This window comes from Pseudorca crassidens, chromosome 21 (genome assembly GCF_039906515.1).
Source record: "Pseudorca crassidens isolate mPseCra1 chromosome 21, mPseCra1.hap1, whole genome shotgun sequence".
Lineage (NCBI taxonomy): Eukaryota > Metazoa > Chordata > Mammalia > Artiodactyla > Delphinidae > Pseudorca > Pseudorca crassidens.
Window position 1 is genome coordinate 24,466,068 of NC_090316.1, and position 27,280 is coordinate 24,493,347.

Consider the following 27,280-nt stretch of genomic DNA (forward strand, 5'->3'; position numbering starts at 1 on the left):
CGTTTGGCTTGCTGTGCGTCTGGCAAGACGGATCTGGTTCGGTAACACACGTGGTGAGCCAGCCAAGAGGTGAGTCCAGGCGAACCTTTGGCCCACGGCTCGTCGGCCCCTTGCAGGCACTGAGGTCCGGTGGGCCAGCCCGAGCAGCTCCCTGGCGTGTCCGTTCCCAGACTGACCCTGGGTTTTCAGGGAGGCACTGCTGACCTTCCGTGCTTAGTTTCATCTTGTAGCAAGGAGAGGAAATGGAGCAGGACCCTATGGTGCTTCCCCTCCATGCCCTCTGCCTGTCTTCTGTCTGTAGAAAAACTTTAGTCAAAGAATAAATTCAGAGATGTGAGAAAGTGCAGAAGCAAAGGAAAACAAGACCAAGTAGTAATAGTTTAGTCACTGAATGAAGTCGGGGACCATTAGTCCCTCCTCATAGGGCTATAGATAATATTCTGGGCCGTCTCCTTTCAGCTGTTTTATAGATACTGAAACCCCCACTAGGTGAAAGAAATTAACTACATGATGACCAGGCTGTGTAGCCATGACATAAGCTGCCACAGTTCTGAGAACTGGCTTCAAAGAAATGCGAACAAACCGACCCTGGAACTGAAGACTAACTGTACTTAAAACAATGAAGATGACGCTGACCAGACCACCACGTGACCAATTTCAAGGTGACTGTCGGAGCTGACTGGGCTGTTTCTGCATGTAGCCCCCTCCCTCCGCCTAAACACCCCTGAAACTCCCCTTTAAAAGTGCCTGCCCAGGGCTTCCCTGGTGGCGCAGTGGTTGGGAGTGCGCCTGCCGATGCAGGGGACACGGGTTTGTGCCCCGGTCTGGGAGGATCCCACATGCCGCGGAGCGGCTGGGCCCGTGAGCCATGGCCGCTGAGCCTGCGCGTCCGGAGCCTGTGCTCCGCAACGGGAGAGGCCACAGCAGTGAGAGGCCCGCGTACCGCAAAAAAAAAAAAAAAAAAAAAATGTGCTTGTCCTCTGATTTGTCAGTGAGGAATCAGTCTCTGAACATAAGTGCACCATTCTCCCCGTTGCCGGCCTCAGAAATAAAGCAGACTTTCCAGTAGCCTTGCCTCTTGAATATTGGTTTTTGAGTGGCGAGCAGCTAGACCTGTCTTTTAGTAACATTTTTGGGGTTTTGGGCTTTTGGATTTGGAACATGTTTTTAGGGTAAACCTCGTTAAAGAAATGTACTTGTGCCTAGATTGTCTTTGGAACCCTGAAGGATCGTGGGTCAGAGGCCCACCTGATGGGATTTTGGTAGACAATATAAAAGGTTACTGCTGCTGAGGTACTCTGTACCTGAGTTTACGGCCCAGGGCTCTGGGTTTTGGTTTTGTTTTTGTTTTGTTTGTCCATGTCTGTCTATGTCTGATTGTCTTAATTGTTAGGAATTGGCTACCGGGGGTTGAGCTTCTTGGCGACTGTAGCAAGGACCCTAAGATTTAGTTGCTGCACCCACCTGGGAACAAAGCTCCTTCAAAATGGGCAATGTTAATTCAGTTCCCTCTTGCAGCCGTCTAGGCTACATTCTCCAAAATTGGGAGACTTTCTGTTATGAATCCATGGAGAAATAAAAGATGGTTATTTTTTGTAACACTAAGTGACCATAATATTCTCTGGACTCTGGAGCGCAATGGCCTGAAAATGGATCCTTAAATTACAATAAAACTTTGCAAGTAGATTTATTTTGTAAACAGGAATAAAAACGGGATGAAATACCTTATGTACAGTCTCTTATGTTCTTGTATCAGAATAAACCTGTGTAGAGGAGATGTAAGGTAATGGTCCAACAGGAAGGAAAGGCACAGACATCTGTTTTGCTGGATTCTAATGAGAAGGAGGGTGGCTTGAGGGCTGAGTGGCCGCTCGGACGCTCCCCTCCACCCTTACAGGGTGGCGCTGCCGCTCCTTCACTGTCAGCATTTGAGCCTCAGGCTCTCGGGCCCCTGTGCCCTCCACCCCAGTGTCTGAGGGTTGAGAAACAGGAATGGCCTCCCCTCTCATTACCTGCCAGGGTGTGCAGCTTGGCCATGGGTGCGACCCAAGTGCGGATAGGGCAATATCCCTTAAGGCAGGTCCCCACGGGGTCTGTGAATGCCGAGGCTGGGCAGCTGCTGGGATGGATCTGGGTCCACTTCCCTGTCCGCTTTGGATTTATTTAACTGGAAGAATAATATGCCAACTTATAGAGATGACTCGAGAATGGAAAACCTTCATTGATTTTTGGTTTTTTTTTTTTTTTGCAACCCACAAACTAACCTGAGCAGATGTTCAAAATGTATTAAATACCCTCCTCACTTCAGAAGAGCATAGGATGGTGCTGGATAAAGCTCGAGAGGAGGCAGATCTGCTTCGTGCAGAAACCCCTGGCAACCCGGTGAGGGCTGCTGCATGCGGGGCTACACAAAAGCAGATCCTGATGGGGATGTGAATGCTGGAGACGGGCCCGAACTTTACTGAGATTGCGTTCTTGCAGGATTGCGAAGAGGGATGCCAAAACAAGCCTTAATAAAGTACAGGAGGGTAAAACAGACCAAATGAGGATCCTTCAGAATTTCCAGAAAGGGTCTTTAAAGCTTATAGGCAACATACAAAGAGAACTTATAAAAGTCAGAGTGACCAGTTTTGGTCAGAGCGCACCCAGTATACAGAAGAAACTGCAAAAGATGGAAGGGCCTTTAGGAATGTCTATGTCTTGACTTGTTGAAACTGTCTTTAAAGTTTCTAATGGCGGAGACCAGGTTCAGGAGAAAAGGGAACAATGGAGAATGAAAGAGGCTGCTCTGCGGGCGGCTACCTTAGCACCGGGAAGAGCTGGATGGAATCAAGGACTCTCACAAGGGACTCGGCAAAAGCTTCCGCTCACACGGGCACCCAATAGCCGGACTCCGCCAGTGTGCATATTGCAAACAGGAGGGACACTGGAAAAGAGGGTCCCGTCCTAAGTAAGCCTCTTGAAGGTAAACAGCTGGCACATCGGATGCCCGAGCTGAGAATGACAGTGACCAAGAATGCCAGGCCCTAGGGGTTCCTTTAAATCTTGTGAAGTCCATCATTTCCTAAGCAGAGCCCTGGATGACTATGACCGTGGGAAATTAACTTGGATTTTGATTGATATTGGACCATTTACTCAGTTTTAAATACCTGGCTTTCTAAGCTTCTTTCTAAAACTATGTTAGTAACTGGGGTGTCCAAAGAAACCTTGAAAATGCCTTTTTTTCCAGCTGCTAAACTGTCAGTTGGGGAAAAGGCATCTGAAGCATACCTTTGTATGCATGCCTGAATGCCCCATTCCCTTTCTGAGACGAGATTTACTAACTAAATATCAGGGTTACCTTTGCCCCTGAGTGGACAGACATTAAAGTACCACCAGAGCAGGCTTGCGCATTGCAGGCTTTATTACTCCAGTCCCCAAAAGAACAGCCTGCAACTGTTCCAGAAGAGATTTGCAAAGGGGAGTCCGAAGACCTGTGCAGACGGGAGGCTGGGAATAGCAAAGAGCTAGGCCTATACAGCTTAGGATACCACCTGAGGTCAGCTTGTACACGATTTAAGAACAGTTAGATTGTAAAAGAGACTAATCCAGTAGTCCCTAACCCATATTCTCTGCTCACTAATCTGTCCAGACATTGCTGGTTTACTGTATTAGAGTTGAAAGATGCCTTTTCTTGCATATCCTTGTTTTAAATCCCAAGAGTTGTTTGTTTTCAAATGGGAAGATCTTGGTACTAAGAATTAAACAACAGTACTGCTGGACAGTACTTCCTCAGGGATTTAAAACTTTACCCGCGATGTTTGGAGAAATCCTAGCAAAAGATTTGAGGGACCCTCAACTAAATGAGGGAGCCCTGCTCCAGGACGTGGTTGATGCTGGTTACCAGTAAAACAAAGGACACCTGAGACCAGAATATGGTGGTTTTTTTTTTTTTTTTTTTCAGAATATGGTTTTGATTTCAACCTTTTTGGTTGAACAGGTCTATCAAGTATCCAAGAAAAAGCACAGAGTTCTCAATCCCTCTGTTAAATATTTGGGTTTTGAACTCTCACAAGGACAGAGAGACTTGCCCTCTAATGGAAGGGAAGCTCTAGCTAGGGCTGCAGCTCCCACCAAGAGATAATTGCAGGAATTTCTGGGAATGGCTGGGTTCTGCCGTATTTGGGTCCCCAACTTTGGACTCATAGCAAAACCCATTTAGGAAGCTCTTAAAGGAGACAATGAACATCTAGATTGAAATCATGGAGGATAAACATCCTGAAGACCAGGTCCATCTTCGCGGGTTGGGACCTTATGAGGAATGCAGCGAAAAAGGGAGAAAGCACGTTGCGGGAGGAATACCGCAGTGGTTCCAACCCTGACGCTGACTTTCCCGAGTGGGCAAGCAAACCCCCAGAAAAAAGCCACGGGAAAGCAATTAAGGTGAGTGGGATTGCTGCAGTGGTGGCTTTGAAAAGTAAAATTTAGGAAGCAATTTAAATAATTTGCTAGTAACCAGATTGATTTTCTTTTGTTCTGCCTTCTCTTTGTTTCGAACCTCCCAGGCTTGGACAATTCAGTGATTAGGATTTTTCAATCTTTGGCAAAAGTAGGTAATTTCTCTAGCTTTTGGATATGTCATCTAAAACCTTCTGTATTTGATCATGCTGACCCCTTGGTTGTGCCTGTCGTTAATTTTTGACCATCCCTGACTTCACTGTGACTTCAGGTGTGCACATATCAAATTAGGCTAATCAGCAAAATGTCCTGTCGTGTTTTTTTCTTGAATAAGCCAAAATTTGGTCTCCTTGTGTCCTCAGAATAAAAAACAACCAAAAAACAAACAACAAAAAATGGCCCCTACCCTTGTTAGGGTTCTATTTGGTGAGGATATTGTAGAAACCACACTTAATTCTCCCAGCCTGTGTTCCTTCGATACTATCTGTTTCAGTCAAAGGTGATAATGATCAACACACTCCAATTCGTAAAAAAGTAAGACCCCGATCCCTGGCTCGCCAGTGTCCTAGGTAAAATCCCTAAAAATGAGTCAAAGTGTTCGCACGTCTGGTGTTCTGTATGCCCTCACAGTGTACATATTTGCCCCACCCCATACCTATTTGTCTACAGTTTTTATTACCAATCTTGGGCCTATGAATGCCTTGACAGCTGGTGCATAAGTGGTACTTGTTTGGGATCAAAATGTTAACTTGAAACCAGGAACAAGAGAATATTCTCAAATGAGTGCTAAATAGTTTGATTCTTCAAGCCCCTGTTAGGCCTATGCCCCTTATCAGCAGGAATTAGCCAGAGCTGTCCTCACCTTTTTTCCTCAAGAGGTTGAGTAATGATCGAAAAGCAAGGGGGGACTGAAACCGTGGGTCAAATCCACTTCACCTGCCTTCAGTAATCAAGGTGGTTTTTTTAAGACTCTCATGTGCTCCAAGCAGCATGTAGCCTAAACAAGATGTTTGCCTGAGTTGTTTTCTAGGAACTTGGAGTCAGCTGTGTGTAGTTTGAGCTGAGCTGGTTAAGACTGGATAGAACCACCGACCCTTCAACTGGGCATGCATGTCTGTTGCTTAGTGACTTTTTGAACGTGCAGAGGGCTATAGCTTAGTTACACCTGTGCAGAGCAAAGATTCCCGCACCTTTTCCAATCGTCTTTCTCCAGGCTCCCCACACCTCCAACTGCCCGCTGCTTTCTTCTTTATCCTATAAATACCCCGAGCTCCTTGCCTTTGGGGAGGCGGATTTGAGATTTGTTCTCCCATCTCCTGCTTGGCTGCCTTGTAAACCCTCTTTGCTGCAAACCTCGTGGGCTCAGCATTTTGGCTTGCTGTGCGTTGGACAAGAGGAACATAGTCTAGTAAACAATTTGTGTCTGGGTTTTTGGAGGGAGGAAAGCCTTTTGTTGGTGGTTAGAACGTCCTCTGTGTTCTGTGACTATGCAGATGTCGTATGAAGATGAGTGTAGTAGACGTAAATTTATCACTGAGCACAGCTAGGGAACGTGTGCTTGAAGAGAGAAGACAGAGTTTGGGGCTTACACGTGTCCTGTAAGGATTAAAAATGTGGAAGTTACTGGCTATCCTTACACTATAAGTTCTAAGAACTGTGCCGATTCAGAATAAGGGCTATGAGGAGAGAAGAAGGAAACCATATTGAGAGGTAATGCAAATGTGGAAGCTATAAAATGAAGAGAATGCTTTATATCCCAGAGCTCCTGGGAACGCTGAGCCAGGAGATGGACTTTGACTTATTTCTAGCCCTGCAGAGTCCAGGACAACCATACCTGTTAGGTATAGACTCATGACATTCTACCTCATGTCGGAGGGTGAACGCTTTACAGCATTATTGGGAGAAAACTTAACTTGGGTAAAACTAAACTAGGACTTTCTGTTTTGTTCTTTTCCTTTGTGGAAGGAAAAAGGAGTGGAATATATGAAGAAAATCGTTGATTCTCCATGTCCCAAAGCAAGACACTTACAATTTGCAGCAGCTTACAACCTTGGAAGAGCTTATTATGAAGGAAAAGGTGTTAAACAATCAGACGAGGAAGCTGAAAGGTAATCTGACTTGAGAACAAGATTTTTGTTTTAATCAAATGCCTTAAACAAAGAATAACTTGCCTTGCCCTTCTCTTCTAGACTGTGGCTTTTTGCTGCAGACAATGGAAATCCAAAAGCTAGTGTGAAGGCTCAAAGTATCCTAGGATTGTATTACTCAACAAAGGAACCCAGAGAGTTAGAGAAGGTAACAGTGATTTGTTTAAATCCTAGCATCCTGTGTAGATTAATATTTGGTGAGGAGTAAGTATGTAGTCTGAATATCTCTTACATTTCTTTCAATGTAAAGAAAGCTTACGTTTTAGGATCTCCAAACTCATTTCACCTTTCCTCAACTATGAATGCTGCCTTCCCTGCCTCTACCAAAGGAGACCACGGATGTGAGCACTTTGTATGCTATAAAAAGCACACATACAAAATATTCTACCATAAAAGGTAAAAGAGGAGGGAGAGTCAGTACAACCTCTTTAATCACCAATGATGGAAAACCCTTTCCAAGAAATCTTACAAGGAGAAGGAAATGAGGCGTTAAAGGCAAACTTGTAGGAGGCACATAACCCCCAAGATCCTTGTCAGATAACTGAGGAGCTACCTGGAAATCGGTTTGAACTAACTCAGATGCACTGTAGCTGAGTATTGAGCAAACGTGCTTGGACCACATGCAGGTTTTTATCCTTGGTTTTCTTTGATCCCGTTGGAGCTCCAAGAGGATCTGAGAGATAGCTGCAATCTCACATCAGCTGCTCTCCTCTCCTTGCTGTGCCTCATTACAAAGCCTTTCAGACGCTTGGTTCCTATTTCCCACCTTTTTGGTCCTTCCTCTGGAAAATCTGAAAATCCTGAAACCTGAACAGCTGAGCTCGAGCCAGTGACCTCGCCTATACTGTGGGCAGACAACGGGCGGGCTCCCCTCAGCACCCTCTCTCAGGCATGCGAAGTTGGTGCTAGTCTGACATACATTCAGGGGGTTAGAACGGTGTCCTAGAGATGAATTAATAGTACTATCTTATAGAGATATTCCATTTATAATCCGCCTTGTGAATACTAGGGAATTGTGCTTTCTCCTAGGCGTTTTATTGGCATTCAGAAGCTTGTGGCAATGGAAACCTGGAATCCCAGGGTGCGCTTGGGCTCATGTACTTTTATGGACAAGGCATCCACCAGGATACCGAGGCTGCCCTGCATTGCTTGAGGGAAGCAGCAGAGCGTGGAAATGTCTACGCTCAAGGGAATCTCGTGGAGTATTACTATAAGATGAAATTTTTTACAAAGTGTGCTGCATTTTCCAAAAGGTAAGCTGGATAAAAGTATTTACAAAAACTCTTACTAGATGTTCTATGCCAGGTCTGTTTAATAGAACTCGCTGCAGTATTGGAAATGATGGCTATTGGTACTTGCAGTGTGGCCAGTGCAACTGAGGATTGAACTTGTAATTTTCATTGGATTTTAATTTTAATAGCCACACGTAGCTCCTGGCTACCATATTGGATAGTACATCTGTTAGTCTGCAGAACTTCAGTGCTATTTGCTCTGTATACCAGCTAAGTAATCTTACACAAGTTTAACTTTGGGGGCATCAGTTCTTTTGTAATCCTGCAGAAGTATTTTCTTCTTGATTTAAAAAATATAGTGAATATAAAGTGTTTAACACAGCTTGGCACATGAGAAATACTAAACTTTTTTTCCTACACCCTTAGCCATAGGTTCTATAACTGCACAATTACAATATAGCTTGATGAGGACTGCACAATGAGAATGGTTAAAAGACTCCAACACTAACATAAATTATATGGAAATTTCTCTTCTCTGAGGCCATGTACTTTCCTGCATTTACCCACAATGTACAAATGCAACAGACCTGGGTGTCCTCTAAAATGGCTATAAGGCCATGCTGCCATTTCCCTCCCAATAATGCCCTTCCCACGGAGTCCACAGGTTCCCCTCTCCCCGAGCCCAGTGTGAGGCAGACATCCACACTGAAGGATGAAGGAATTGCTTTTACCCTCTCCTCCCCAACATCATGGCCTCCAGGCAGCCGGCCACTTAAAGGTGTGGTCTCTGATGTCTCAAATCCTCTAGTGCCCATATGGTTAAAACTAAGACTTCGAACAGTTCTTTTAAAAATTTTGAAACTTTCCATGTTCCTATTTCCCACAGTATTATGGCTGACGTGGAGTTGACTTGTTTTCATGTAGTTCTCCATTGCTGTATCTGGGTTATAGAGAAGGACTTTTTATTGCCCGTTATCATAGATGTGTAAGTTTATTAATGTGTTTTCTGGTCCTGTGTGACTAAAGTCCAAATTCAAGGTTGATGTTTAAATACCCAAAGAGATAGAAAAATATTTTTTTCCCATTGTTTAAATCTGCAAAGTGATGAGTTCTTGTAATATATATATATATATATATATATATTTTTTTTTTTTTTCTTTTTGCGGTACACGGGCCTCTCACTGTTGTGGCCTCTCCCGTTGTGGAGCACAGGCTCCGGATGCGCAGGCTCAGCGGCCATGGCTCACGGGCCCAGCCGCTCCGTGGCATGTGGGATCCTCCCGGACCGGGGCACGAACCCGTGTCCCCTTCATCGGCAGGCAGACTTTCAACCCCTGCGCCACCAGGGAAGCCCAAGTTCTTGTAATATTTTAAACTTAATTTTTTTTAGTGGTTATTAAGCCTGACCAGTATAATCCTAGGAAGCCATATAGTAACCACTGTAGTTAGTTCCGATTCTTCTGGTGTTAGTTGACTGTTCTATTTACCCTTCACCACAGAGCAAACAATTTTGTTCTCAAACTGGTAGAAATAATAGAGAAACCACTTGGGGCACATGGACAGTTTCTGGGCATGTTTATAAAAATGTAAACTATAACTGATACCGTTTTTAATTTCACAACTGGATGTTGTAACAGGATTGCTGACTACGATGAGATTCATGACATCCCCATGATAGCCCAGGTCACGGACTGTCTCCCAGAATTCATCAGCAGAGGCATGGCCATGGCCTCTTTCTACCACGCACGGTGTCTGCAGCTTGGCTTGGGTATCACAAAGGATGAAGCAACAGCTAAACACTATTATTCTAAAGTAAGCCTGACAACAAATATAAATTGACTCAATAGAAATTTCTGGGTTTTTAGTTGAGACTTGGACATCTTTTTAAATCAGTGTTTTTATTCCTACTTATTGTGCACATAACCTCTGTCTACCAAGAGGATGTCAGACATGCAGCTTGTTTGCAAACAATTCTGTCATTCTTTTTAATAATTAAACACAGATGGTAAAACTTCTATTTTTTTTTTAATAGTCTGTGCCTACAAGACACCTTCAGTTTATTAATTTATTTATTTTTGCTGTGTTGGGTCTTCGTTTCTGTGCGAGGGCTTTCTCTAGTTGTGGCAAGCGGGGGCACTCTTCATCGCAGTGTGCGGGCCTCTCACTATCGCGGCCTTTCTTATTGCGGAGCACAGGCTCCAGACGCGCAGGCTCAGTAGTTGTGGCTCACGGGCCCAGCCACTCTGTGGCATGTGGGATCCTCCCACACCAGGGCTCGAACCCGTGTCCCCTACATCAGCAGGCAGATTCTCAACCACTGCGCCACCAGGGAAGCCCTAAAATTTCTATCTTAGATGCAAATTATTCTATTTCACTGTCTGCCGCCTAAAGCCCAGCACCAAGACCTTAAACCCAGAACGTGCATGCCTTCCTTCACCCAGAAAAAGTGTGAATCTCTATTTCATTCTAGTACATTAGAGTACATTTCATTAAGGTTTCTTTTTGCATGACATCTACCACACTTAGGTGGATATTGATGAATTTGAGTTAACCAGTTAAAATAAGCCTTTTCATGTTTTAATCCATGTGATCAATTTATTTAGATAGTGAATGGATTTCACATCTAAAATCAACTGTTAAAAAGTGCAGAGGGGGCTTCCTTGGTGGCGCAGTGGTTAAGAGTCCGCCTGCCGATGCAGGAGACACGGGTTCATGCCGCGGTCCGGGAAGATCCCACATGCCGCGGAGCAGCTGGGCCCGTGAGCCATGGCCGCTGAGCCTGCGCGTCCGGAGCCTGTGCTCCGCAACGGGAGAGGCCACAACAGTGAGAGGCCTGCGTACCAAAAAAAAAAAAAAAAAAAAGTGCAGAGGGAGTGTGAAAGGGAATCATGAATAGTAACTGCAAGTTTAAAAAACAAAAAACTGCACAACTTAGGTCCATGACATCCATAAGTCCAAATGAGAATTAGATCATAAAATTTCATGCAATGCCAAACTGTTCAAGCTGGAGCCAGGGAACAAGGCAAGGAACAATTTTCTAAGTCCCTTGCCTAAATCTGATCACGTTACAGCAGTGGTTCTCAAAATTATTTGCATAGTAAAATCACATGGGGAATCTCTTAATAATTGCTAAAGCTCAGGCCTTATTTCAGAAAAATTAAATCACCATCTCCCAGAATGGGACACAAGCAGATTTGTTTAAGCTCCCCAGGGGGTTCCAATGTGTAGGCAAGTTTGGAATCTAAGTTATTTTGTTGGAAATTTAAAATTTCCAGAGTATTAAACCCATACCAACACAAATAGAGGAACACAGTACAAAAATACAACTGACCTGGGGCTTCCCTGGTGGCACAGTGGTTAAGAATCCACCTGCCAATGCAGGGGACATGGCTTCGAGCTCCGGTCTGGGAAGATCCCACATGCCGTGGAGCAACTGAGCCTGCGCTCTAGAGCCTGCACTGTAGAGCCCGCGAGCCACAACTACTGAAGCCCGCGGGCCTAGAGCCCGAGCCCCGCAAGAGAAGCCACCAGTGAGAAGCCCACATACTGGAAAGAAGAGCAGCCCCCGCTCGACGCAACTAGACTAAGCCCATGCGCAGCAACGAAGACCCAGCACAGCCAAAAAAACAAATACAACTGACCTTTGAGATATTTACCATTACACCATTAGTATGAATAACAGCTGTCTTTGTTTAATCTAAGTGTTCTGTATATTATACCAATTTCCAAACCAAGTCAATTTCAGATTCTATGCTATCTTTGGTACCCTTTCCAAGTAAACATAGCAGAGAGCTCTGGGTGGAAAATATCCTGAAATATGGTATATGTTCAGCCTAAATAAAAGCATAATAAACAAATTACAATTTTAAAACTCTTTTCCTTATAGTGGGAGATAATACAGCCCCGTTACTCAATTTTGGCCACTGGATTTTATGGGAGATACTTCCTCTAAGTTTTCTCCATTTTAAAAGTAAGCCAGTGAAGGACCTGGAATCATGTCAGATGAGGCACAATAACAAACTCTGAGTATTTTACTCAGAGAAAAGACGTGAGGGGCTTCTGATAGCAGTCTTCATCAGACTGAAAGGCTGTCCTACAAAAGAGGCATTGTAGGGAAGGGAGAATGACAGCCCATGGCAGTATGTTACAGAAAAGATAAGGCCGCAGATGAAGAGACCCTGGGCTGAAAGTCAGGAGCCCCAGGCCTGGTCTCAGCTTTGCCACCCTCAGACTGGGTGACTACCCACTCCTTTCCCTCTCAGTTTCCAGGAAACCAGCAATGTATGTCCTCCTAGGAACAGTCAACGATTCTAAAGGGTTGGGGATAGGGGATTTTAGCTTAATACAAAGAATCTTCTAAAATAACTGTTTATAGGTAAAACCTTAGTTTTTATTTCCTAAAGGTGGTGACTTTTTAAGTATTTATTTATTTTTGGCTGTATTGGGTCTTTGTTGCTGCATGTGGGCTTTCTCTAGTTGTGGCAAGTGGGGGCTACTCTTCATTGTAGTTCGCAGGCTTCTCATTGTGATGGCTTCTCTTGAGCATGGGCTCTAGGTGCACAGACTTCAGTAGTTGTGGCACGTGGGCTCAGTAGTTGCGGTGCACGGGCTTTGTTGCTCCGTGGCATGTGGAATCTTCCCAGACCAGGGCTTGAACCCGTGTCCCCTGCATTGGTAGGCACATTCTTAACCACTGTACCACCAGGAAAACCCAAGGTGGTGACTTAAAAAAAGTTTTTTTTATATTGGAATATAGTTGATTTACAATGTTGTTGGTTTCAGGTGGACAGCAAAGTGATTTAGTTATACATATATCTTTTGTTTTTTTTTAATTTATTTACTTTTGGCTGTGTTGGGTCTTCGTTGCTGCGTGTGGGCTTTCTCTAGTTGCAGTGATTGGGGGCTACTCTGTTGCAGTGTGCGGGCCTCTCATTATGGTGACTTCTCTTGTTGCAGAGCACGGGCTCCAGGCGAGTGGGCCTCAGCAGTCACAGCACGTGGGCTCAGCAGTTGTGGCTCGCAGGTTCTAGAGCACAGGCTTAGGAGCTGCGGTGCACAGGCTTAGTTGCTCTGTGGCATGCGGGATCCTCCCGGACCAGGGCTCGAACCCGTGTCCCCTGCATTGGCAGGCGGACTCTCAACCACTGCGCCACCAGGGAAGCCCCATGTATCTATTCTTTTTCAGATACCTTTCCCATATAGGTTATTACAGAGTATTGAGTAGAGTTCCCTGTATTATACAGTAGATCCTTATTGATTATCTATTTTATATATAGTTGTGTGTATATGTTAATCCCAACCTCTGAATTTATCCCTCCTGCCCCACTTTTCCCTTTTGGTAACCATGTTTGTTTCTGAAGTCTGAGTCTGTTTTGTAAGTAAGTTAATTTGTACCACATTTTTAGACTCCACATATAAGTGATATCATATACTTGTCTTTCTTTGGCTTACTCAGTATGATAATCTCTAGGTCCATCCATTGTTGCTGCAGATGGAATTATTCCATTATTCCAGGTCTTAGTTGCAGCACGTGGGATCTTCGTTGCGGTGTGTGGGATCTTTAGTTGCAGCATCCTGCATGCTGCAATGAACACCTGGCATGCAGCAACTAAAGTACCACGTCTTCTTTACCCATTCATCTGTCAATGGACATTTAGGCTGTTTCCATGTCTTGGCTATTGTGAATAGTGCTGCTATGAACACTGGGGGGCATGTTCTTTTTGAATTATGGTTTTCTCCGGAAATATACCCAGAAGTGGGATTGCAGGATCACATCGCAGCTCTATTTTTAGCTTTCTGAGGAAACTCCATACTGTTTTCCATAGTGGCTGCACCAATTACATTCCCCCCAACCTTGTAGGAGGGTTCCCTTTTCTCCACATGCTCTCCAGCATTTGTTACTTGTAGACATTTTTTTTTACATCTTTATTGGAGTATAATTGCTTTACAATGGTGTGTTAGTTTCTGCTTTATAACAAAGTGAATCAGTTATATATATACATGTGTTCCCATATCTCTTCCCTCTTGCATCTCCCTCCCTATCTCACCCCTCTAGGTGGTCACAAAGCACCGAGCTGATCTCCCTGTGCTGTGCGGCTGCTTCCCACTAGCTATCTATTTTAGGTTTGGTAGTGTATATATGTCCATGCCTCTCTCTCGCTTTGTCACAGCTTACCCTTCCCCCTCCCCATATCCTCAAGTCCATTCTCTAGTAGGTCTGTGTCTTTATTCCTGTCTTACCCCTAGGTTCTTCATGACATTTTCTTTTTCTTAGATTCGATATATATGTGTTAGCATACAGTATTTGTCTTTCTCTTTCTGACTTACTTCACTCTGTATGATAGACTCTAGGTCCATCCACTTCACTACAAATAACTCAATTTCGTTTCTTTTTATGGCTGAGTAATATTCCATTGTATATATGTGCCATATCTTCTTTACCCATTCATCCGATGATGGACATTTAGGTTGCTTCCATCTCCTGGCTATTGTAAATAGAGCTGCAATGAACATTTTGGTACATGACTCTTTTTGAATTATGGTTTTCTCAGGGTATATGCCCACTAGTGGGATTGCTTGTCATATGGTAGTTCTATTTGTAGTTTTTAAGGAACCTCCATACTGTTCTCCATAGTGGCTGTACCAATTCACATTCCCACCAGCAGTGCAGGAGTGTTCCCTTTTCTCCACACCTCCTCCAGCATTTATTGTTTCTAGATTTTTAGATGACGGCCATTCTGACTGGTGTAAGATGATATCTCATTGTAGTTTTGATTTGCATTTCTCTAACGATTAATGATGTTGAGTATTTCATGTGTTTGTTGGCAATCTGTATATCTTTTTTTTTTTTTTTTTGGCGGTACGCAGGCCTCTTACTGTTGTGGCCTCGGCAGGCGGACTCTCACCCACTGTGCCACCAGGGAAGCCCTGCAATCTGTACATCTTATTGGAGAAATGTCTATATAGGGCTTCTGCCCATTTTTGGATTGGGTTCTTTGTTTTTTTGTTATTGAGCTACATGAGCTGCTTGTAAATTTTGGAGATTAATCCTTTATCAGTTGCTTCATTTGCAAATATTTTATCCCATCTGAGTGTTGTCTTTTGGTCTTGTTTATGGTTTCCTTTGCTGTGCAAAAGCTTTGACGTTTCATTAGATCCCATTTGTTTATTTTTGTTTTTATTTCCATTTCTCTAGCAGGTGGGTCAAAAAGGATCTTGCTGTGATGTATGTCATAGAGTGTTCTGCCTATGTTTTCCTCTAAGAGTTTTATAGTGTCTGGCCTTACATTTAGGTCTTTAATCCATTTTGAGCTTATTTTTGTGTGTGGTGTTTGGGAGTGTTCTAATCTCATACTTTTACATGTACCTGTCCGGTTTTCCCAGCACCATTTATTGAAGAGGCTGTCCTTTCTCCACTGTACATCCCTGCTTCCTTTATCAAAGATAAGGTGACCATATATGCGTGGGCTTATCTCTGGGCTTTCTATCCTGTTCCATTGATTTATATTTCTGTTTTTGTGCCAGGACCACACTGTCTTGATTACTGTAGCTTTGTAGAATAGTCTGAAGTCAGGGAGCCTGATTCTTCCAACTCCGTTTTTCGTTCTCAAGATTGCTTTGGCTATTCGGGGTCTTTTGTGTTTCCATACAAATTGTGAAATTTTTTGTTCTAGTTCTGTGAAAAATGCCAGTGGTAGTTTGATAGGGATTGCACTGAGTCTGTAGATTGCTTTGGGTAGTAGAGTCATTTTCACAATGTTGATTCTTCCAATCCAATAACATGCTATATCTCTTCATCTATTTGTATCATCTTTAATTTCTTTCATCAGTGTCTTATAATTTTCTGCATACAGGTCTTTTGTCTCCTTAGGTAGGTTTATTCCTAGATATTTTATTCTTTTTCTTGCAATGGTAAATGGGAGTGTTAATTTCACTTTCAGATTTTTCATCATTAGTGTATAGGAATGCCAGAGATTTCTGTGCATTAATTTTGTATCCTGCTACTTTACCAAATTCATTGATTAGCTCTAGTAGTTTTCTGGTAGCATCTTTAGGATTCTCTATGTATAGAATCATGTTATCTGCAAATAATGACATTTACTTCTTCTTTTCTGCTTTGGATTACTTTTATTGCCTTTTCTTCTCTGATTGCTGTGGCTAAAACTTCTAAAACTATGTTGAATAAGAGTGGTGAGAGTTCGCAACCTTGTCTTGTTCCTGATCTTAGTGAAAATGCTTTCAGTTTTCACCATTGAGGACAATGTTGGCTGTGGGTTTGTCATATATGGCCTTTATTATGTTGAGGAAAGTTCCCTCTGTGCCTACTTTCTGCAGGGTTTTTATCATAAATGGGTGTTGAATTTTGTCAAAAGCTTTTTCTGCATCTATTGAGATGATCATATGGTTTTTCTCCTTCAATTTGTTAATATGGTGTATCACGTTGATTGATTTGAATATATTGAAGAATCCTTGCATTCCTGGAATAAACCCCACTTGTTCATGGTGCATGATCCTTTTAATGTGCTGCTGGATTCTGTTTGCTAGTATTTTGTTGAGGATTTTTGCATCTATGTTCATCAGAGATATTGGCCTGTAGTTTTCTTTCTTTGTGATATCCTTGTCTGGTTTTGGTATCAGGGTGATGGTGGCCTCGTAGAATGAGTTTGGGAGTGTTCCTCCCTCTGCTATATTTTGGAAGAGTTTGAGAAGGATAGGTGTTAGCTCTTCTCTAAATGTTTGGTAGAATTCACCTGTGAAGCCATCTGGTCCTGGGCTTTAGTTTGTTGGAGGATTTTTAATCACAGTTTCAATTTCAGTGCTTGTGATTGGTCTGTTCATATTTTCTATTTCTTCCTGGTTCAGTCTTGGCAGGTTGTGCATTTCTAAGAATTTGTCCATTTCTTCCAGGTTGTCTATTTCATTGGCATAGGGTTGCTTGTAGTACTCTCTCATGATCTTTTGTATTTCTGCAGTGTCAGTTGTTACTTCTCCTTTTTCATTTCTAATTCTGTTGATTTGAGTCTTCTCCCTTTTTTTCTTGATGAGTCTGACTAATAGTTTATCAATTTTGTTTATCTTCCTCAAAGAACCAGCTTTTAGTTTTATTGATCTTTGCTATTGTTTCCTTCATTTCTTTTTCATTTATTTCTGATCTGATCTTTCCTTCTGCTAACTTTGGGGGGTTTTTGTTCTTTCTCTAATTGCTTTAGGTATGCAAGGTTAGGTTGTTTATTCAAGATGTTTCTTCTTTCTTAAGGTGTGATTGTATTGCTATAAACTTCCCTCTTAGAACTGCATTTGCTGCATCCCATAGGTTTTGGGTCGTCGTGTCTCCATTGTCATTTGTTTCTAGGTATGTTTTGATTTCCTCTTTGAATTCATCAGTGATCACTTCGTTATTAAGTAGTGTATTGTTTAGCCTCCACGTGTTTGTATTTTTTACAGATCTTTTCCTGTAATTGATATCTAGTCTCATAGCGTGGTCGCAGAAGATACTTGATACAATTTCAATTTTCTTAAATTTACCAAGGCCTGATTTGTGACCCAGAATATGATCTATCCTGGAGAATGTTCCATGAGCACTTGAGAAAAATGTGTATTCTGTTAATTTTGGATTGAATGTCCTATAAATACCAATTAAGTCCATCTTGTTTAATGTATCATTTAAAGCTTGTGTTTCCTTATTTTTTTTCATTTTGGATGATCTGTCCATTGGTGAAATTGGGGTGTTAAAGTCCCCTACTATGAATGTGTTACTGTCGATTTCCCCTTTTATGGCTGTTAGTATTTGCCTTATGTATTGAGGTGCTCTGATGTTGGGTGCATAAATATTTACAATTGTTATATCTTCTTCTTGGATCGATCCCTTGATCATTAGGTAGTGTCCTTTGTCTCTGGTAATAGTCTTTATTTTAAAGTCTATTTTGTCTGATATGAGAACTGCTACTCCAGCTTTCTTTTGGTTTCCATTTGCATGGAATATCTTTTTCCATCCCTTCACTTTCCGTCTGTATGTGTCCCTAGGTCTGAAGTGGGTCTCTTGTAGACAGCATATATATAGGTCTTGTTTTTGTATCCATTCAGCCAGTCTGTGTCTTTTGGTGGGAGCATTTAATCCATTTACATTTAAAGTAATTATCGATATATGTTCCTATTCCCATATTCTTAATTGTTTTGGGTTTGTTATTGTAGGTCTTTTCCTTGTCTTGTATTTCTTGCCTAGAGAAATTCCTTTAGCATTTTTTGTAGAGCTGGTTTGCTGGTGCTGAACTCTCTCAGCTTTTGCTTGTCTGTAAAGGTTTTAATTTCTCCATCAAATCTGAATGAGATCCTTGCTGGGTAGAGTAATCTTGGTTGTAGGTTTTTCTCCATCATCACTTTAAATATGTCCTGCCAGTCCCTTCTGGCTTGCAGAGTTTCTGCTGAAAGATCAGCTGTTAACCTTATGGGGATTCCCTTGTGTGTTATTTGTTTGTTTTTCCCTTGCTGCTTTTAATACGTTTTCTTTGTATTTAATTTTTTAACAGTTTGATTAGTATGTGTCTTGGCGTGTTTCTCCCTGGATTTATCCTGTATGGGACTCTCTGTGCTTCCTGGACTTCATTAACTATTTCCTTTCCCATATTAGGGAAGTTTTCAACTATAATCTCTTCAAATATTTTCTCAGTCCCTTTCTTTTTCTCTTCTTCTTCTGGGACCCCTATAATTCGAATGTTCGTGTGTTTAATGTTGTCCCAGAGGTCTCTGAGACTGTCCTCAGTTCTTTTCATTCTTTTTTCTTTATTCTGCTCTGCAGTAGTTATTTCCACTATTTTATCTTCCAGGTCACTTATCTATTCTTCTGCCTCAGTTATTCTGCTATTGAACCCTTCTAGAGTATTTTTAATTTCATTTATTGTGTTGTTCATCGTTTCTTCTTTCCTCTTTAGTTCTTCTAGGTCCTTGTTAAATGTTTCTTGCATTTTCTCTGTTCTATTTCCAAGATTTTGGATCATCTTTACTATCATTATTCTGAATTGTTTTTCAGGTAGACTGCCTATTTCCTCTTCCTTTGTTAGGTCTGATGGGTTTTGATCTTGCTCCTTCATCTGCAGTGTGTTTTTCTGTCTTCTCATTTTGCTTATCTTACTGTGTTTGGGGTCTCCTTTTTGCAGGCTGCAGGTTCGTAGTTCCCGTTGTCTTTGGTGTCTGTCGCCAGTGGTTAAAGTTGGTTCAGTGGGTTGTGTAGGCTTCCTGGTGGAGGGGACTAGTGCCTGTGTTCTGGTGGATGAGGCTGGATCTTGTCTTTCTGGTGGGCAGGTCCACGTCAGGTGGTGTGTTTTGGGGTGTCTGTGGCCTTATGATTTTAGGCAGCCTTTCTGCTAATGGGTGGGGCTGTGTTCCTGTCTTGCTAGTTGTTTGTCATAGGGTGTCCAGCACTGTAGCTTGCTGGTCATTGAGTGAAGCTGGGTGTTGGTGTTGAGATGGAGATCTCTGGGAGATTCTTGCTGTTTGATATTACGTGGAGCTGGGAGGTCTCTTGTGGACCAGTGTTCTGAAGTTGGCTCTCCCACCTCAGAGGCACAGCACTGACTCCTGGCTGCAGCACCAAGAGCCTTTCATCCACATGGCTCAGAATAAAAGGGAGAAAAAGTAAAAAGAAATAAAGAGGATAAAATAAAATAAAGTGTGATAAAATAAAGTTATTATAAGATAAAAAAATAATTAAGAAAAAAAATTTTAAGTAAAAAAAAAAAGACGGACACAACCCTAGGACAAATGGTGAAAGCAAAGCTGTACAGACAGAATCTCACACAGAAGCATACACATACACACTCACAAAAAGAGGAAAAGGGGGAAAAATAATGTCTTGCTCTCAAAGTCCACTTCCTCCATTTGGGATGATGTCTATTCAGGTATTCCACAGATGCAGGTACATCATGTTGATTGTGGAGATTTAATCCACTGCTCCTGAGGCTGCTGGGAGAAATTTCCCTTTCTTTTCTTTGTTCGCACAGCTCCCGGGGGTTCAGTTTAGGATTTGGCCCCGCCTCTGCGTGTAGGTCGCCGGAGGGCGTCTGTTCTTCGCTCAGACAGGACGGGGTTAAAGGAACCGCTGACTTAGGGGGCTCTGGCTCACTCAGGCCGGGGCTAGGGAGGGGCACGGAGTGCGGGGCAAGCCTGCGGCGGCAGAGGCCAGCGTGACGTTGCACCAGCCTGAGGCGCGCCGTGCATTTTCCTGGAGAAGTTGTCCCTGGATCACGGGACCCTGGCAGTGGCAGGCTGCACAGGCTCCCCGGAAGGGAGGTGTGGATAGTGACCTGTGCTCGCACACAGGATTCTTGGTGGCGGCAGCAGCGGCCTTAGCGTCTCATGTCTGTCTCTGGGGTCCGTGCTTTTAGCCCCGGCTCGCACCCGTCTCTGGAGCTCCTTTAAGCAGGGCTCTTAATCCCCTCTCCTCGCGCACCAGGAAACAAAGAGGGAAGAAAAAGTCTCTTGCCTCTTCGGCAGGTCCAGACTTTTCCCCGGACTCCTCCCAGCCAGCCGTGGTGCACTAATCCCCTGCAGGCCGTGTTCACGCCGCCAACCCCAGTCGTCTCCCTGGGATCCGACCGAAGCCTGAGCTGCAGCTCCCAGCCCCCACCCGCCGCAGCGGGTGAGCAGACAAGCCTCTCGGGCTGGTGAGTGCTGGTCGGCTCCGATCCTCTGTGCGGGAATCTCCCCGCTTTGCCCTCCGCACCCCTGTTGCTGTGCTCTCCTCCGTCGCTCCGAAGTTTCCTCCCTCTGCCACCCACAGTCTCTGCCTGCAAAGGGGCTTCTAGTGTGTGGAAACCTTTCCTCTTTCACAGCTACCTCCCAGAGGTGCAGGTCACGTCCCTATTCTTTGTCTCCGTTTTTTCTTTTTACTTCTGCCCTACCCAGGTACGTGGGGAGTTTCTTGCCTTTTGGGAGGTCTGAGGTCTTCTGCCAGCGTTCAGTAGGTGTTCTGTAGGAGTTGTTCCACGTGTGGATGTATTTGTGGGGAGAAAGGTGATCTCCACATCTTACTCTTCCGCTATCTTCCCCCATCCTCCCCTTGTAGATTTTTTTTTTTTGGCGGTATGCTGGCCTCTCACTGTTGTGGCCTCTCCCATTGTGGAGCACAGGCTCCGGAACCGCAGGCTCAGCGGCCATGGCTCACGGGCCCAGCCGCTCCGCGGCATGTGGGATCCTCCCGGACCGGGGCACGAACCCGTGTCCCCTGCATTGGCAGGTGGACTCTCAACCACTGCACCACCAGGGAAGCCCCTCTTGTAGACTTTTTAATGATGGCCATTCTGACGGATGTTAGGTGATACCTCACTGTAATTTTGACTTGCATTTCTCTAATCAGCGACATTGAGCATCTTTTCATGTGCTTTTTGGCCATCTGTCTTAGATTTTCTGCCCATTTTTTGATTGGGTTTTTAAAAATATATTGAGCTGCATAAGCACAATTATTTTCATTGGCTTGGCCAAAAAGTTCATTTGGGTTTTCCCATAACATCTTATGGAAAAACCAAAATGAACTTTTTTGCCAACCCAATATATTTTGGAGTTTACAAATGATGCAACCAACAAGGGATTAAATATTCTTTCTGTGGGTTGTCTTTCCATTTTGTTTATGGTTTCCTTTGCTGTGCGAAAGCTTTTAAGTTTAATTAGGGTTCCATTTATTTTTGTTTGTATTTTCATTACTGTAGGAGGTGGAACCAAAAAGATACTGTGATTTATGTCAAAGAGTGTTCTGCCTATGTTTTCCTCTATGACTTTTATAGTATCTAGTCTTACATTTAGGTCCTTAATCCATTTTGAGTTTATTTTTGTGTATGATGTTAGAGAATGTTATAATTTTATTCTTTTACATGTAGCTGTCCAGTTTCCCCAGTACCACTTATTGAAGAGACTGTCTTTTCTCTATTGTATATTCTTACCTTCTTTGTTGTAAATTAATTGACCATAGGTGCGTGGGTTTACTTCTGGGCTTTCTATCCTGTTCCACTGATCTGCAAGTCCGTCTCTGTGCCAGTACCATACTGCAGCTTTATACTATAGTCTGAAGTCAGGGAGACTGATTCCTCCAGCTCCGTTTTTCTTTCTCAAGATTGCTTTGGCTTTTTGGAGTCTTTTGGGTTTCCATAAAAATTAAAAAATTTTTTGTTCTAGCTCTGTGAAAAATGCCATTGGTAATTTGATAGGGATTGCATTGAATCTGTAGATTGGCTTGGGCAGTATAATCATTTTGACAATATTCTTTCAATCCAAAAACATGATATATCTTTCCATCTGTTTGTGTCATCCGATTTCTTTCATCAGTGTCTTACAGTTTTTGGAGTATAGGTCTTTTGCCTCCTTAGCTAGGTTATTTCTGGGTATTTTATTCTTTTTGATGCAATGGTAAATGGGATTGTTTCCTTAATTTCTCTTTCTGATCTTTCATTGTTAGTGTGTAGGAATGCAAGAGATTTCTCTGTATTAATTTTGTATCCTGCAACTTTACCAAATTCATTGATGAGCTCTAGTAGTTTTCTTGTAGCATCTTTAGGATTTTCTACGTATAGTATCATGTCATCTGCAAACAGTGACAGTTTTACTTCTTTTCCAATTTGGATTCCTTTTATTTCTTTTTCTTCTCTGATTGCTGTGGCTAGGACTTCCAAAACTGTTGAATAATAGTGGCAAGAGTGGACATCCTTGTCTTGTTCTTGATCTTAGAGGGAATGCTTTCAGCTTTTCACTACTAAGATGTTAGCTGTGGGTTTGTCATATATGGCCTTCATTATGTTGAGGTAGTTTCCCTCTATGCCCACTTTCTGAACAGGTTTTATCATAAATGGGTGTTGAATTTTGTCAAAAGCTTTTTCTGCATCTATTAAAATGATCATATGGTTTTTATTCAATTTATTAACATGGTGTATCACATTGATTTGCATATATTGAAAAATCCTTGCATCCCTGGGATAAATCCCACTTGATTATGATGTATGATCCTTTTAATGTGTTGTTGGATTTGGTTTCCTAGTAATTTGTTGAGGATTTTTGCATCTATGTTCATTGGTGATATTGGCCCGTAATTTTCTCATCTTGTGGTATCTTTGTCTGGTTTTGGTATCAGGGTGATGGTGGCCTCATAGAATGAGTTTGGGAGTATTCCTTCCTCTGAAATTTTTTGAAATAGTTTCAGAAGGATAGGTGTTAACTTCTCTAAATGTTTGATAGTATTTGCCTGTGAAAACATCTGGTCCTGGATTTTTATTTGTTGGGGGTTTTTTAATCAGTTTCAATTTCAGTACTTGTAATTGGTCTGTTCATATTTTTTATTTCTTCCTGGTTTAGTTTTGAGAGATTGTATCTTCCTAAGAAATTGTTCATTTCTTCTAGGTTGCCATTTTATTGGCATAAAGTTGCTTGTAGTAAGTAGTTTCTTATGATCCTATGTATTTCTGTGGTGCCAGTTGTAACTTCTCCTTTTTAATTTCTAATTTTATTGATTTGAGCCCTTTCTCTTTTTTCCTTGATGAGTCTGGCGAAAGGCTTATCAGTGTTTATCTTTTCAAAGAACCAGCTTTCAGTTTCATTGATCTTTTCTCTTGTTCATTTCTACTTCGTTTAGTTTTGATCTGATCTTTATGATTTCTTTCCTTCTGCTAACTTTGGGTTTTGTTTGTTTTTTTTCTCTAGTTGCTTTAGGTGTAAGGTTAGGTTGTTTATTGGGGATTTTTCTTGTTTCCTGAGGTAAGACTATATTGCTATAAACTTCCCTCTTAGACCTGCTTTTGCTGAGTCCCATAGGGTTGAATCATTGTTTTCATTTGTCTCTAGGTATTTTTTTATTTCCTTTTTGATTTCTTCAGTGATTCATTGGTTGTTTAGTAGCATATTGTTTAGCCTCCACGTGTTTGTGCTTTTTACAGTTTAATTCTTGTAGTTGATTTCTAATTTCATAGCATTGTGGTCAGAAAAGATTCTTGATATGATTTCAATTAAATTTACTGAGGCTCGCTTTATGGCTCAGCATGTGATCTATCCTGGATAATTTCCCATGTGCACTTGAAAATAATGTGGGTTCTGCTGCTTTCAGATGGATTGTTCTGTAAATATCAACTAAGTTCATCTGGTTTAATGCATCATTTAAAGCCTGTGTTTCCTTACTGATTTTCTGTCTGGGTGATCTGTCCATTGAGGTAAGTGGCGTGTTAAAGTCTCCCAGTATTATTGTTACCATCAATTTCTCCTTTTATGGATGTTAGTAGTTGCCTTACATATTGAAGTGCTCCTATGTTGGGGGCATATATAATTTTTATGTCTTCTTGGATTGATCCCTTGATCATTATGTAGTGTCCTCCTTTGTCTCTTTATTTTAAAATCGATTTTGTCTGAGATGAGAATTGCTACTCCAGCTTTCTTTTGCTTTCCATTTGCATGGAGTATCTTTTTCCATCCCCTCACTTTCAGTTTGTATGTGTCCCTAGATATGAAATGGGTCTCTTGTAGAGAGCATATATATGGGTCTTTTGTATCCATTCAGCCAGTCTGTGTGTTTTGGTTGGAGCATTGAATCCATTTACATTTAAGGTAATGACTGATATGTATGTTCTTATTGCCATTTTGTTAATTGTTTTGGATTTGTTTCTGTAGGTCTTTTTTCTTCCGTTCCTCTTTTGTTCTCTTCTCTTGTGATTTGATGACTATTTTAGTGTTGTGTTTGGATTTTTTTCTTTTTGCATGTTTATCTATTGTACATTTTTGGTTTGCAGTTACCATGAGGTTTTGATATAGCAGGCTATATATATACAAGATTGTTTTAAGTTGCTGGTCTCTTAATTTCAAATGCATTTCCAATACCCTGCATTTGTACTGTCCTCATGATTGCTGGTTTCGATATATTTGTGTGTGGATAATTTCCCCTGTTTACTGTATGTTTGCCTTTACTGATGAGGCTTCCCATTTGTAATTTTCTTGTTTCTAGTCGTGGGCTTTTCTTTTCCACCTCGAGAAGCTCCTGGAGTATTTGCTGTAAAGCTGGTTTGGTGGTGCTAAATTCTCTTAGCTTTTGCTTGTCTGTAAAGCTCAACAAGAGCCTTGCTGGGTATTCTTGGTTGTAGGTTTTTCCCTTTCATCACTTTAAATATATTGTGCCACTCCCTTCTGGCCTGCAGTTTCTGCTAAAAAAACAGCTGATAACTGTATAGGGATTCCCTTGTATGTTATTTGTTGCTTTTCCCTTGTTGCTTTTAATATTTTGTCTTTACCTTTTGTCAGTTTGATTAATGTGTGTCAGCATTTTCCTCCTTGGGTTTATCCTGTATGGGACTCTCTGCACTTTCTGGACTTGGGTGACTGTTTCCTTTCCCATGTTAGGGAAGTTTTCAGCTATTATCTCTTCAAATATTTCCTCAGGCCCTTTCTCTCTCTCTTATCCTTCTGTGGCCCCTGTAATGCAAATGTTGGTGTGTTTAATGTTGTCCCAGAGGTCTCTTAGACTGTCCTGCTTTCTTTTTATTCTTTTTTCTTCATTCTGTTCCGGGGCAGTGATTTCCACCACTCTGTCTTCCTGCTCACTTATCTGTTCTTCTGCCTCAGTTATTCTGCTATTCCTTCTAGTGTATTTTTCATTTCAGTTATTGTATTGTCCATAGCTTCTTGGTCTGTGCCTCCATTCTTTTTCTGAGACCTTGGATCATCTTTACTTCATTACTCTGAATTCTTTTTCAGGTAGGTTGCCTATCTCCACTTTACTTAGTTCTGCTGGGGTTTTATCTTGTTCCTTCCTCTGGAACATATTCCTCTGCCATCTCATTTTATCAAACTTTCTGTGTTTGCTGTCCTGCAGGCTACAGGATTGTAGCTCCTCTTGCTTGTAGTGTCTGCCCCCCTCGTGAGTGACGCTGATCTAACAGGCTTGTGCAGGCTTCCTGGTGGGAGGGACTGATGTCTCCTCAGTGGTGGGTGGAGCTGGGTCTTGTTCCTTTGATGGGCAGGGGTGTATTGAGGTGGCTGTGGGCTCAGGAAGACTTTAAGCAACCTGTCTGCTGATGGGTGGGGCTGTGCTCCTGCCCTGTTGGTAGTTTGGCCTGAGGCTTCCCAGCACTGCAGCCTTGGGCTGTTGCGTGGGGCCAGGTCTTGGCGTTGCAATGGCAGCCTCCAGGACACCTCACGCTGATGAGTACTCCCCAGTACCTCTGCCACCAGTGTCCTTGTCCCCATGGTGAGCCACAGCTGCCCTCCACCTCCCCCAGGAGACCCTCCAAGACCAGCAGGTAAGTCTGGCCTAGGCTTCTATTAAGTCACGCCTTTTTCCCCTGGGTCCTGGTGCACATGAGACCTTGTGTGCACCCTCCAAGAGTGGTGTTTCTGTTTCCCCCAGTCCTCTGGAGCTCCTGCAATCAAGTCCCGCTGGCCTTCAAAGCCAAATGCTCTGGGGGCTCCTCCTCCCAATGCCAGACCACTGGAGCCTGACATGGGGGCTCAGAACTCTCAGTCCTATGGGAGAACCTCACAATATAATTATTTTCCAGTTTGTCAGTCACCTACCCAGTGGATATGGGATTTGATTGTATCGTGAATACAACCCTCCTACCGTCTTGTTATGGCTTCTTTGTTTTTCAAAGTAGACTATCTTTTTTGGTAGGTTCTAGTCCTTTTTTTGTCAGTGCTTTTCAGCAGTTACTTGCGAGTTTGGTGTTTTTGTGAGATGAGGTGAGCTCAGGTCCTTCTAGTCTGCCATGTTATCCTCATCCCCTATATATACTAATTTGTACATGATTATGGGGACTGCAAAGACTGACTGTCATCTGCAAGCTGGGAGACTCAGAAAAGCTGGTGGTTTAGTTCCAGTCTGAGTCTGAAGGCCTGAGAACCAGGAGAACCAATGGTGTAAGTCCCATTCTTTTTCCTTTTGTGCTTATTCTAGTTTGACTAGCTCATAGGGTGCCACATGTAGAGGCCTTGAACCTAGTGTGAAATGGCTGTGCCAACACCTCAGCTTGGGGGGCTGTGTGCAGAAGCCAAGGTGCTGACTTCTTGCCACTAGAAGCAAGCAAGCAAATATCTGGTAACCAACTGTCATGGGTACTAAAAGGGACAGTTTCTGCATGGAGTAAGGTCTGGATGAGGTAACTTCTGTCTTTCAAATTCCTGGCATATTATGAAATTATGCACCTTATTGCTAATTTAGGCATAACAAGATCATATGTTTAAAAAATTATGCATGCTACTATTCACATAACAGGTTTGAGACCAAATGTTAATGCTTTCTATTTTACTTATTTTGATAATTCATAACTTAGAATACTATCAATGTGTAAATCCATTATTTTTAGCACTGAGAATTTTCTCCCAAAGGATAATAGCATGGTTATTTTTAGTTATGATCTATTAATACTTTGTATAGGTTAACTTGAATCTCCCTAATTAAGAAATCAGAATAGAAATGTATAACTATGAAATTCCCTTAAATCATTGCAC

At 42.4% G+C, this 27,280-nt stretch overlaps 1 protein-coding gene across 5 annotated transcripts in view; it reads left to right on the top strand.

Annotated features, from left to right (window-relative positions):
* The window catches only part of LRP2BP (LRP2 binding protein), a 56,361-nt gene that overhangs the window by 24,425 nt on the left and 4,656 nt on the right, over positions 1-27,280 (top strand). For 3 of the 5 annotated variants that reach the window (XR_010939534.1, XR_010939535.1, XR_010939536.1), the window contains 4 exons: positions 6,403-6,545; positions 6,627-6,732; positions 7,614-7,837; positions 9,454-9,628. Coding sequence is in view for 1 of the 5 variants with exons in the window: in XM_067721663.1 (XP_067577764.1) it covers positions 6,410-6,545; positions 6,627-6,732; positions 7,614-7,837; positions 9,454-9,628 (641 nt within the window). In the remaining 4 variants the exon portion in view is untranslated. The remainder of the gene's footprint in view (positions 1-6,402; positions 6,546-6,626; positions 6,733-7,613; positions 7,838-9,453; positions 9,629-27,280) is intronic. The other 2 variants (XR_010939533.1, XM_067721663.1) reach the window with 1 other exon arrangement.